The sequence below is a fragment of the Tenrec ecaudatus genome, chromosome X (assembly GCF_050624435.1).
Source record: "Tenrec ecaudatus isolate mTenEca1 chromosome X, mTenEca1.hap1, whole genome shotgun sequence".
In the NCBI taxonomy this organism is placed as follows: domain Eukaryota; kingdom Metazoa; phylum Chordata; class Mammalia; order Afrosoricida; family Tenrecidae; genus Tenrec; species Tenrec ecaudatus.
In genome coordinates, this window is record NC_134548.1 from 79,736,323 (window position 1) to 79,748,743 (window position 12,421).

General features: G+C 40.8%; 1 protein-coding gene and 1 non-coding gene across 2 annotated transcripts in view; both read left to right on the forward strand.

The window, feature by feature from the left end:
• Nucleotides 1–6,329, forward strand: part of TAF1 (TATA-box binding protein associated factor 1) — a 124,418-nt gene extending 118,089 nt beyond the window's left edge. The window contains exon 39 of the mRNA XM_075539439.1: nt 4,333–6,329. Coding sequence (XP_075395554.1) covers nt 4,333–4,390 — 58 coding nt within the window. The 3' untranslated portion in view covers nt 4,391–6,329. The remainder of the gene's footprint in view (nt 1–4,332) is intronic.
• Nucleotides 6,330–9,278: 2,949 nt separating this feature from the next.
• Nucleotides 9,279–9,338, forward strand: LOC142435286 (U7 small nuclear RNA). Its single transcript, XR_012781372.1, has one exon. It is a non-coding gene; the product is annotated as a U7 small nuclear RNA (small nuclear RNA).
• The last annotated feature ends 3,083 nt before the right edge of the window (nt 9,339–12,421 follow it).

Genomic DNA, 12,421 nt, shown 5'->3' on the forward strand with positions numbered 1-12,421 from the left:
TGTGAGAAGAACAAACAAAACTGCCAGAATGTTCTGTAGAAGCAAGCATGGAGAGATTTTGTTTCATGTATATAGGACATCAGAAGAGACCAGTCTTAGGAAAAGATTATCAAACCTGACAAAGTAGAGGGGCAGCAAAAAAGAAAACCCTCAATGAGATGGATTCACACAGTGGCTGCACCAATAGGCTCAAATATAACAGCCAATGTGAGGAGGGCGCAGGACCCGGCAGCGTTTCATTCTGTTGTACATATGGTCACTGAGTTGGAACTAATTTGATGGTACCACACAACAAATAACCACATAAAACCATTATCTAAACCAGTGCTATATTACTAGTATTTCATCTACAGACATTTGTATTTCTGTGCATGTCTCATTATTGTCCTTCATAGCTATGTTAGTCTGGGTAGACTAGAGAAACAAATCCACAGAAACTCATATGTATATAAGAGAGCGATTTATATAAAGGGTAAGTGTACAGAAAGAAAGCATCTCAACCCAGTGCTGTCCAAGCCCATAAGTCCAACATTAGCCCATTTGTGTGACACCAATCCACGAAGTCCTCCTCAATCTCACAAAACACACGCAATGATGCCGACTGCAGGAGGAAAGCTGAAGCAGTGAGTGTGTAAGCTTCTCGGTGCTGGCAGGGGTCTCCACGTGGCTGCTCCAGCACCCAGTGCTTCAACAGAATAGGTCCATGTGGCTTCTCTGGAATGTTTTGCAGCAAGTGAGCCTTGCAAGCTGAAGCAGGGAACTGACTAAGGCAGCTGCACCCGGGTCCGACCATTAGAGAGCAACAGACCTGAGAACAAGAATGTCGCTCACAGACAGAGCCATTTATCTCTGTGTTCTTCGATCAATCCCACATGTGTTTATCAACCAGGTTGGCAATAAACCTTAACTATGTCGATAGCTCCCCCCCCCCAAAAAAAATGAGATCTAAGATCCTCATAATGTCTTGGGTAATGGTAGGGGAAAACTCAAATAAGAAAGGTAGTGCCAAAAATAGTTCCATGGTAAAATGGTAGTTGTTCATACAGGAACAAGTTACTGGGGTGTGCAAGGTGGCACCCACTGTATCCATAAACAAGTAGGCCCTTTCCCATAGGCCCTGCCCTGGAACCACCTGAGAAACTTCCAGAGCCCATTGCCACATGGACAGTGTACTATGAACAACTTTCTGCTGACCAATAGAAGGTTGTTTGGTGCCAGGGTACATGGACAAATCTGATGTGGAAAGTTGCTGCATTAAGACCAACAGATGGAAAGACCTTAATTCAAAAAGGCACTAAGAAGTAACATAGAAGTCAGCAAGAACAAGTGCCTTACAAAAAAGGTGGCAAAAAAGAAGCTAAGAAGAAAGTGGTTGATTAATATTCCAAGAAAGATTGGTATAATGTGAAAGCACCATCTATGCTCAATAGTGGGAAAACAGTAGTCACTAGAACTCATGGAACCAAAATTGTATCTGTTGGCCTCAAGGGTCGAGTTTTTGAAGTGAGCCTTGTTGATCTGTAGAATAATGAGGTTGCATTTAGAATATTCAAGCTAATTACTGAGGACGTTCAGGGCAAAAACTGCCTGACCAACTTTGATGGCATGGATCTTACACATGGCAAAATGTGCTGTATAGCCAAAAATAGACCACCATTGACGGTATTTTTGATGACAAGACTATTGATGGCTATCTGCTTCATCGTCTGTACTGTGTTGGTTTTATGAAAAAATGCAACAGAATCAGAAGACCTGAAAAAAATTTTTAAGAATCAGACGACCTCTTATGCTGAGCATCAACAGCTCCACCAAATCTGAAAGAAAATGATAGCAATCATGACCCAGGAGATATAAATAGACAAATGACTTGAAAGAATTGGTCTATAAGTTGACTCCAGACAGCATTGGGAAAGCTATAGAAAACACTTGCCAATCTATCCTCTCTATGATGTGACAAAAAAGTAAAATTGCTGAAGGAGGAACCCAAGTTTGTATTGGAAAAACTGATGGAGCTTCAAGGTGAAGGTGGTAGTTCTGGAATAGCTACTGGAAATGAGACAGGTGAAAAAGTGGAACAAGCCAATGGCTATGAGCCACCAGTTCAAGAATCTGTTTAAAATTCAGATTTTTAATGGTGTCAAATAAAAGATTTTATTTGGGGAGTCGGGGCAAGAACAGGACAGCTCAGTAGGCTGAACTGCATGCTTTTTTCCTAGCTGTGATGGAAGAGTTGGACAATGATGAAAACCCAAATGTTTGGATTTTTACTGGTTCATGAGTAGTGACCAATAACCTGACTATACAGTCATCCAAAGGGACAATGGCAAACTGAACTTTAAAGGAACACCTGTGTGGGGCAAGGACCTATGGAAAGCACCATGGAGATTTAAAGGGCACATCAGAGTAAGGCATGTCCATGCCTATCAAAATAACCCCCTTCCTAGATCAGAAGCTGATTGGAACCAGCAAATGGTTATGCTGGTACACTCGCTTAAGGTGGCCAATTAGGTTCATGAAATGAGTGGACACGAAGGGGGGCAGATTGCTGCAGCAGTGCAGAGGTGGGCTGAATCTAGACATATCTCTCTTATACCCTCTGGGGCACAAAATGTCAATAGGGACAATCTGTCTACCAGCTGAAAAGACAAAAAATTGCAGATGAATATGGGACAGATTGTTCGGGGGAAGGCCTTGCACACAGGTGGCAAAACTATTATATTGAACCTATACCAGTGGCATCAGGTGGCTGCTCCAGACTGGGCTTTGCATATACAGTAACACATGGCAGATGCTAAAAACGTCAAGGGGTTAGAACAAAAGATACTGTACCAGTTTGGGACACCAAGTTAAATATCCTCAAACCAAGGAGCACACTTTACAGCCCACAGGGTATAGCAGCGGACCAAGAAACGTCATATTAGAAGGACATACTACCCTCAGAGTTTGACAGAAAATTGGAATGGGCAGTTTTGAAACATTTGCTATCCAGAACCGTGGGAGAGAAGGCATGAGGGGCTGACTTTCACACCTTCATGAGTGAATAAATGGGATCCCATTCATGAATGGGAATGGACTGAGGAAGAAGTACTTGCTAAACTGGCCTTGCTGCCAGTCAGCCATCCAGACTGGTAGAGCAACGAAACTTGGTGTCATTTCTCAACGTGGAAAAGTTTGGGTAAAAATAAATTACAAATGTAAGGAAGGAGACATAATAACTGAAGGGAAAGGAATGAGTAAGTTATCAATGAATAAATTAATTATGCAATGGGGAAAATCTAATATGCTTTTTCCTCAATAGAGACCGTGGGAATAATTTCCTCTCAGTTCAAGTTATGAATTGGTTAAGAGAAAAGCCAGGGGGATGGTCTGAGTTATGGTCAATTAATAAGGACCTTTTAGCCATGGTTTCTTATAGGATATGGTGCTGAACTTCATATGCTTGTGACTATAGTCTTTTTTGGAGGGCATTCTCTACTATGCTGATTGCAGGAATGGCCTGGGATTGAGCCGACCTCAATGGTGGGTGTGGGCCAAGCCACACTCTTGTTCCTTGGGGTAGTCATTAAGACCTCATCTTAGTAAGAGTGAAAAGACTTGCTGTAGTGGTTTTACGTTGGGCTGCTAATTGCAATGTCACCAGTTCGAAATCAGCCATTGCTTGGAACAATGATGGAATTGGTCCTCCTGTTAAGAGTTGCAGTCTCGTCCCTGCCACTATTATGACCCCAACTCCAACTTAAAAATCCTGCTAGACCACAGCATGTACACTGGTACAGATAAGAAATGGAAATAGGGAATCCAGGACAAATAAACCTCTCAGGACCAATAATAAGAGTAGCAAGACCAGGAGGGGAAGAAGAAGGTGGGGGGAGAGAGGGGAAACCAATTACAATGATCTACATATAACTCCCTCCCAGGGGGATGGACAACAGAAAGAGTGGGTGAAGGGACACAGTGGTTGGTGTAAGAAAAGGAAGAAAATTTTTATAAATTATCAAGGGTTCATGAGGGAGGGAGGGGGTGAAATGAGTTGATATCAAGGGCTCACGTAGAAAGAAAATGTTTTGAAAAGGATGATAGTAAGAAATGTACAAATGTGCTGGACACAATGGATGGATGGATGTGTTGTGATAAGAGCTGTACGAGCCCCCCCAATAAAATGATTTTTTTTAAAGTTACAGTCTTGGAAACTCACGGCGGGGGGGTGGGCAGTTCTACCCTGCCCTATAGGGTCTCTATGAGTCAGCATCGATTCCATGGCAGTGAGTTTGTTTTTTAATGGACCCACACCCTTTATTTCCTTGAAAACATCTTTGATTTTTACCTTCTTAGATGTGACTTAAGACACCATCTTATAAATGCTGGTTTAAGCATGCAGTGTCTCACCTGAGAAACCACACGTCTAATTCCTGACTGAGTTTTGGTGCAAGCAAGAAGACCTGCTATGGCTTTTGAACATTTTTGACTTCTGTCTCAGGACCCTGCATTTGGCTCACCTTTGTCTGACTCTCAGATTTTGGACAGAACAGCACCTACCACCAAGTGAGGTATTTCCTCAAAGTGTTGTGAGTTTCTGTGGGATGTTGTATTGAATCGCAGAATGCAGGTATGTGAGGGAATATACTCAGGGGAGGAGTAGGTGGGGTGGGATGGAGCAGAGTAGCATCTTGGAACAGCAGTCGGACATTTGGGACATCTTTAATCTCCCAACTCCTTGGGACTAGTCTAGTATTAATTCTGACAAAATACTTAATAGCAACAGCCCTTGAGATAAATTATGATGAGTGAAGAATTTACCAGACAGGAAGAATGAGAGGGCATTCTAGACCAACGGAGGCATGAAACAGCATGGTCAATTCATATGGCTTTAATATAAGGAACATTTTTGGTATGGGGATTACAAGTTCGGAATCAAATGTTTATTTGAGATCATTCTGGCAACACTAAACTTGGTGTCCACAGGAGGGGCGTGCAAGAACTATTTGTAGAATTGGTCAAGGTGCAGATTTGGGAGAGCTATATATGCTTAAAAACTTATTCTAAATAAAATAGGACTCTCTCGAAGGATCACTCTAGCAGAAATTTGTAGTAATGATTGTAGAAGAGCAAGGCATTATCAGTTCTAAGAGACAGCTTTGAGAAAATGTAGGAAGGAGAATGAATCTATGAGACTTGGTGATTGATTTTATGTGGAAGATGACTGTCATCCAGCAAATATTGATGGAGCCCTGTGTCAGTGTCCAAGAGGAAAGGCACTCTGACATAAATACTTCAAGTGGGTAGCTATGAAGATAATAAATTTAGTTTTCTCTAGTTCTAGAAATAGAAATTCAAAGCATTGACAGGGCTGTGCTCTCTCTGTCAACTCTCAAGCAAGATCTTTGTCCCTTTCAGCTTTTATAGCCCTAATCATTACTTAACTTATGGAGCGATCCTCGCATCCGGTCTTTCCCTTGTGTGTATTTGTCTTCATTTTTATAAGACATCCGTTATATAGAACTAGGACCAATGCTATTATAGTGTAATGTGATAAATAACTCCTGCAAAGAATGATCTATTCCCCCCCAAACAAGATTACATCCCCAGGTACAGACAGGGTGATGATGTGGGACCTGGAAAGGTGACCGATCCAGTTTGTGTTTCCTAAATGAGTTCCATATCAGTGGAAAAATAATCAAGGGTAGTTGGGTAGTTTAAGCTTCTTTTGTAAGGTTAGGATGATAGGAATTAAAGTATAATGTTTACCTAAATATAATAATTTAGCAGTGGCTCTCACAAAGAGCTCACTGAGGAAATGGTCACAAGACCTGAATACAAGTTTCACAAGGGTGGAAATCCAAATGGCCAATAAACACATGAGAAAATATTCCTGAAAAAAAATAAATAAAAGAAAATGTTCCTGATCATTAGCCATAAGGGAAAGGAAAAGTAAAACAACTATGAGATACCATCTAACATCCTCATTAATAGCCCAGTTCAAAAAATCAGAGAGCAACAAGTGCTGGAGAGGGTGTGGTGAGATAGGAACTCTCATCCGCTGCTGGTAGTCCTGTAGATATATGCAGCAGCTATGGAAATAGATCTGGTTATACCTAAAACAAATGGAAATTGAGCGACCTTAAGATCCAGCATTCCCCCTACTCGGCAGAAGAAGTAAGAAACAGACCAAGACCAAACATCTGTGCTCCAGTGTTCATTGTGGCACAGTTCACAATTGCAAAGAATTGGAAACAATCTAAATTTCCATCAACTGACGAATGGATTTAAAAACTCTGGTACAGGGGAGGGAGGGGGAAAAAAGGAGGAGCTGATGCCAGGGGCTTACGTGGAGAGCAAATGTTTTTAGAATGATGAGCCTAATGAATGTACAAATGTGCTTTATACAATCGATATATGTATGGATTGTGATAAGAGTTGTATGAACCCCCAATAAAATGATTTTAATAAAAACAAACAAAGACCTGGAACTGTTTTGTTTTGATTTTTTATTTTATTATGTTTTGTTTTTGTTTTTCTTTCACCCTGTGTCTATATAAGATAGGCAGGACAAACAATCCCAAGGAGAAAACTATGGCCCAGTGGTTCCAGGGGGACATGGGAGAGGAGGGGGTGGGGAGGGTGAGGGAGAGCCAACAAACTCAGAGACAAGGAACCAACAAGGGATCTAAAATTGATGGTGAGGAGGATGTATAATGCCAGGTGGGGCTTGATGAAGAGCAATGTATCCTAGAGGAAATACTGAGAGCTGAATGGAGGGTGAGCATGATAGTGGGATAGGAGGAAGGTCAAAGGAAATAGAGGAAAGAAATAGGAGGCAAAGGCTATTTATAGATGTATCGCTATAGGCATGTATAAATGTAAATATATTAACTTATAATAAAAGGGATAGAAGCCAATGTACATATATTTATGACAAGTATTAAGATAGTAGACGTTGGGCCTTTACTCAAGGCCTCACTCTATACAAGAATACTTTGTTCTGATAGCCAGGCACTCTTTCATACTCACCTTCCCGACACAATCACTGAAGACAAAAAGAGTGCATAAGCAAATGTGGTGAAGACAGAGGATGGTGCCCTGCTATCAAAAGCTATAGCGTCTGAGGTCTTAAAGGCTTGAAGTCAAACAAGCGGCCATCCAGCAGAGAAGCAAATAAGCCCACATCGAAGAAGCATGTCAGCTTGTGTGATCATGAGGTGTCGACGGTATCAGGTATCAAAAAATCCAAAACAAACAACTATATCAATGTGGAAGAGGGGGGTTGGAGTGGAGACCCAAAGCCCATTTGTAATAATTGAATATGCCCCCACAGAAGTGGTAAAAGGAAGGAAGGGATGATTCAACCCAGGTGTAGTGTAGCACCAACGAATTACACATCATTCCTCTAGTTCCTGAATACTTCCTCCTTCCCACTACCATGACCCAGTTCTAACTTACAAATCTAACTAGACTGGAGAACACACATTAATACAGACATTGTAAGATACAAAATAACAATAACTATATAATTGATCAAGGACACACCAGGGTAGGAGTGTGGGGAAGGGAGGGACAAAAAAGAGGAGCTTATACCAAGGGCTCATGTATAAAATATTTTGGAAATGATGATGGCAACATATGTACAAATATGCTTGATACAATTGATGTATGGAATGTTAAAAGAGCTGTAAGAGCCCCCAATAAAATGATTTTTTAAGTTGCTCTCCACAACACTCAAAATAAACAACTAGTGTGCTTGTTAAAAACAAAAACACTGATTCCAACTCAGCGCTCTGAGTTGGAATATCTAGGGAAGAAGACTGGTATTATGTATACATTTTATACAGATTGCTCATGTCTGATTTTTATCTGGAAAGTTTGGGAAACCCTGATCCCAAATTAACCCTATCCTTTATATCAACTATTCTTAAAACTAGTGTGCATTAGAATGGAGGGTTGCCTATTGTAAATTTTAATTCCTGAACCTGGACTGTGCATTTATAATATGTAGACCAGGTAATTCCAATACATAGTCCTTAAAATAAGAATAGCAACAGTAGAAATATAATTATTCAGTAAACGTAAGTACTTTAAAAGAAATATAGAATCACAATTTTTAAAATTTTTTATTGCAAATGTATGCTTGCTCTTTGGTTTGCAAGAACTTAATAATTAAGATTTGTTCTGTTTTTAATAGTGGTTTAAAAATAGGACCCACTGCCACTGAGTCGATTCTGACTCAAAATAATATAACCATATATAAGGTTTCCAAGGTTGTAAATTATTAAGAGAGCAGATAACTTCATTGTTCTCCCATGGAGTCACTGGTAGGTTTGAACTACCGACCTTGTGGTTAGCAGTTCAGCGCTTAGTTAAGCCACTAGTGCCACCAAGGCTCAAGCATAGTTAACAATTGTGAGGATGGTGCAGGACTGGGAAGTATTCAATTCTGCTTTTGTTTTTTCCAAAACCATTTTATTGGGAGCTAATACAGATATATCATTCGATAGTTCAGTCACCTCAAGCAGTATTGTACAATTGCTACCACATTCCATTTAGAACATTCTCTTCCTTCTTGTACTCCTTGACATCCACTCCCCTGTCCTTCCCTCCCTCACCCCCACCCCACCCCCACTCCAATTCTGTTGTACGCAGAGTCGCTATGGTTTGGAACCAATTCAACAACATCTAACAACAATACAGACAGTGCTGAAATAAATGTAAGCAGAATTAAAAGACATTTTCATAGGTGAAAGCATACCTTATCAATGATCACAAAATTATTCACTCTTCTGTGTGTCCTTCTTAAGGAAATATAAATAATTTATGGGAAGGAGAAGGTTTTATTTGAAAATTGGAAGCAGCTTAAAAGATCAAAACTAGAGAAACAGTTAAATGCTTAGGAAGGAAAGATAATTTATAAATGAGAAATGAAAATAATCATTCCTAGAGTGTCAGAGATGTTTTAGCTCCAAGTACCCCAAATGTAAGGATGATAGCATATCACTATTGAGTATAAAAAATATTGAATATATCAGAAGATATTTGAGACAACTCAATTCCTAAATTTCTTTGCCCTAGTTTTTGACCTTCTGCCTATCTTTGAAAATGTTAGTATAGTATCAGGAACATTGGAGGGTAAGTCAAAATGTGTTGCTACCTGGGTTTTAGTTCATGCATTTATGGACTTATTCCAAACAAAACTTGTTGAAACGTTTCTCTGCGATCAGTGGGTGGTTGCAGACAAGTTCTTTCAGTATTTTTCTACTCTCCTTGGGGTGTGTTAAAAAAAAAAAAGACAGTGCTACAGCTCTTTTAGAATTTGTGTAGCAGGTTTTCTGGTTTTCCCGGAATCCTCCCCCCCCCCCACACACACCAAAAAGAAAAAAAAAAGAATAGGTGCCAAAAGTTTGTGAAGATTAGCTAGCCCCCAAACTTGATCTTTCATTAGGCTTAGAAGCAAGATAAAGATAATAAAATTGACTCTATGGAATTAATAAGTACCCAGGAACAAGTCTTGTATTTATCAATAGAATCCAAAATGCACTGTCCAATGAAAACAGTAGCTTCTCTTTTTTTATCGTTTCATTAGGGGCTCATACAACTCCTATCACAATCCATACATACATCAGTTGTGTAAAGCACAACTGTACATTCATTGCCCTCATCATTCTCAAAACATTTGCGCTCCACCTAAGCCCCTGACATCAGCTCCTCATTCCCCCCCAATCCCCCCTCCCTCATGAACTCTTGATAATTTATACATTATTATTTTGTCATATCTTGCCCTGTCCGACGTCTCCCTTCGCTCACTTTTCTGCTGTCCATCCCCCAGGGAGGAGGTCATTTGTAGATCCTTGTAATCGGTTCCCCCTTTCCAACCCACCCTCCCGCCACCCTCCAGTATCGCCACTCACACCACTGGTCCTGAAGGGATCATATGTCTTGGATTCCCTGTGTTTCCAGTTCCTATCTGTACCAGTGTCCATCCTCTGGTCTACCCGGATTTGGAAGGTACGATTTGGATCATGATAGTGGGGGAAGAGGAAGCATTTAGGAACTAGAAGAAAGTTGTATGTTTCATCGTTATTACATTGTACCCTGACTGGCTCGTCTGCTCCCTTCTGTAAGGGGATGTCCAGTGGCCTATAAATGGGCTTTGGGTCTCTACTCCGCACTCCCTCACTTATTCACTATGATATGCTTTTTTGTTCTAATGATGCCTGATACCTGATCCCTTTGACACCTCGTGATTGCACAGACTGGTGGACTTCTTCCATGTGAGCTTTGTTGCTTCTCAGCTAGATGGTCGCTTGTTTACCTTCAAGCCTTTAAGACCCCAGATGGTATATCTTTTGATAGCCAGGCACCATCAGCTTTCTTCGCCACATTTGCTTATGCACCATTTGTCTTCAGTGATTGTATCAGGGAGGTGAGCACACAGTGATATGATTTTTTGTTTTTTGATGCCTGATAACTGATCCCTTCGATATCTCGTGATCACACAGGCTGGTGTGTTTCTTCCATGTGGGTTTTGTTGTTTTGGAGCTAGATGGCCGCTTGTTCACCTTCAAGCTTTTTAAGACCCCAGATGCTATATCTTTTGATAGCCAGGCACCATCAGCTTTCTTCACCACATTTGCTTATTCACCCGCTTTGTCTTCAGCGATTGTGTTGGGAAGGTAAGCATCATAGAATGCCAATTCCATAGAAGAAAGTATTCTTGCATAGAGGGAGCACTTGAGTAGAAGCACAATGTCCTTCTGCTACCTTAATACTAAACCTATAAATATATGCATAGATCTATTTCCCCATCCTCATATATAAATATATTTGCATATGTACATGTCTTTATTTAGACCTCTATAAATGCCCTTTGCCTCCTAGCTTTCCTCTATTTCCTTTGACTTTCCCCTTGTCCCACAATCATGCGCAGTCTTCATTTGGGTTTCAGCAATTCCTCTTGGTTACATAACCCTTGATCACACCCTACTAACCCTCCTATACCCTCCTCACCACCGATTTGGATCACTTCTTGTTCCCTTGTCTCTGGGTTTGTTAACACCACTAACTTTCCCCCCACCCCTCCCCTCCAATGTCTCCCCGGAACTGTCAGTCTCGTTTTCTCCTTCAGATTGTTCATCCAGCCTATCTTATTTAGACAGACCTGCAGAGATAGTAACATGCACAAAAGCAAGACATAGCAAAAGCAAGCAACAATATACAACAAAACAACAACAACAAACCAATGAGAAAAAAACAAAGCACAATAAGAAAGAAAAGCTTATAGTTAGTTCAAGGATTGTTTGTTGTCCTTTACGTGTGTTTTCCAGTCCAGTCTGTTGGGGCACCACGCCCTGGCCCCAAAGTCCACCTTCAGCATTCCCTGGGGACCTTGCAGTTCCGTTCCCTTGCTGTTCTGTTGCACCCCCTTAGAGTTTTGCCTCGGTGTGGCAGGATCAGATCGGGCGCAATTCCCACACTGTCTCCAGTGTTGTCCACTTCCACTGTAGGGCTGTGCGTCAGTGAGGGACGTCATGTCTCATAGTGGGACCGGCCATGTGGTCCTCTCTGTGGACTGGCTGATCTAATCAGGAACATCGTCCTCAAGACCTGGTGGACAAAAACAGTAGCTTCTGAGAGAGTCTACTGGACCACTTAAATTCAAGGCAGATAGGACAGCAACTGATGTTTGGTATCCCAAAGGGGTAATCTTAACAGATTTTTTTTAATACAATCATGGGGTCTTATTAGGAAATTTTTTTTAATTGAAAACTGCAATTGTCAGAAAAAGACCAGGAAAATTACACCAAGGATTTTCCCCCCTTGTTTTCAACATCACAACAATGCATGTGATCATTCTTTGAGAGTAGCAAGGGCTATTGATACTATAAGAATTTCATTGGCAAATCTAACCCAATCCACCATACAACCTTTGGACTTCTGTTTGTTTCTCAAACTCAGAACACTGAAAAGAGACACAATTTGTGTCATCTCAAGGAAGCCCATTCTGACGTGCAAATGAAAGCAAGCAGGATTCTCATAGTGTTCCAGGAAGGATTAGAGAGGTTGAACCACCCTTTGCCAAGTATATAGAACTAGTGGAGGATATGTTCTAGCACATTTTGATATATTTGTTTAATAAAGGTTTCTATGATTTTATAGCAATACTCTTTGACTTACCCTCATATTATGACCCAGGCTAGCATTTTATTTCTTCCCCAACACATTGGGGGAGTTTCCTCAGTAATAAAATGTTTAGATTTTCAAAGGAGAGAGTGGCTATCCCTTAGATGTGTGTGTGTGTTTGTTTGTGTGGGGGAGTGCATCAGAATCTAGGATGAAGATTTGTTTTTGTATGTTTGTGATGAACTTGTCACTCCAAGTCCAAATCCATTTCTTTTCATCATACTTGGCCTCCTTTTTTTTTTTAAAGCAACTC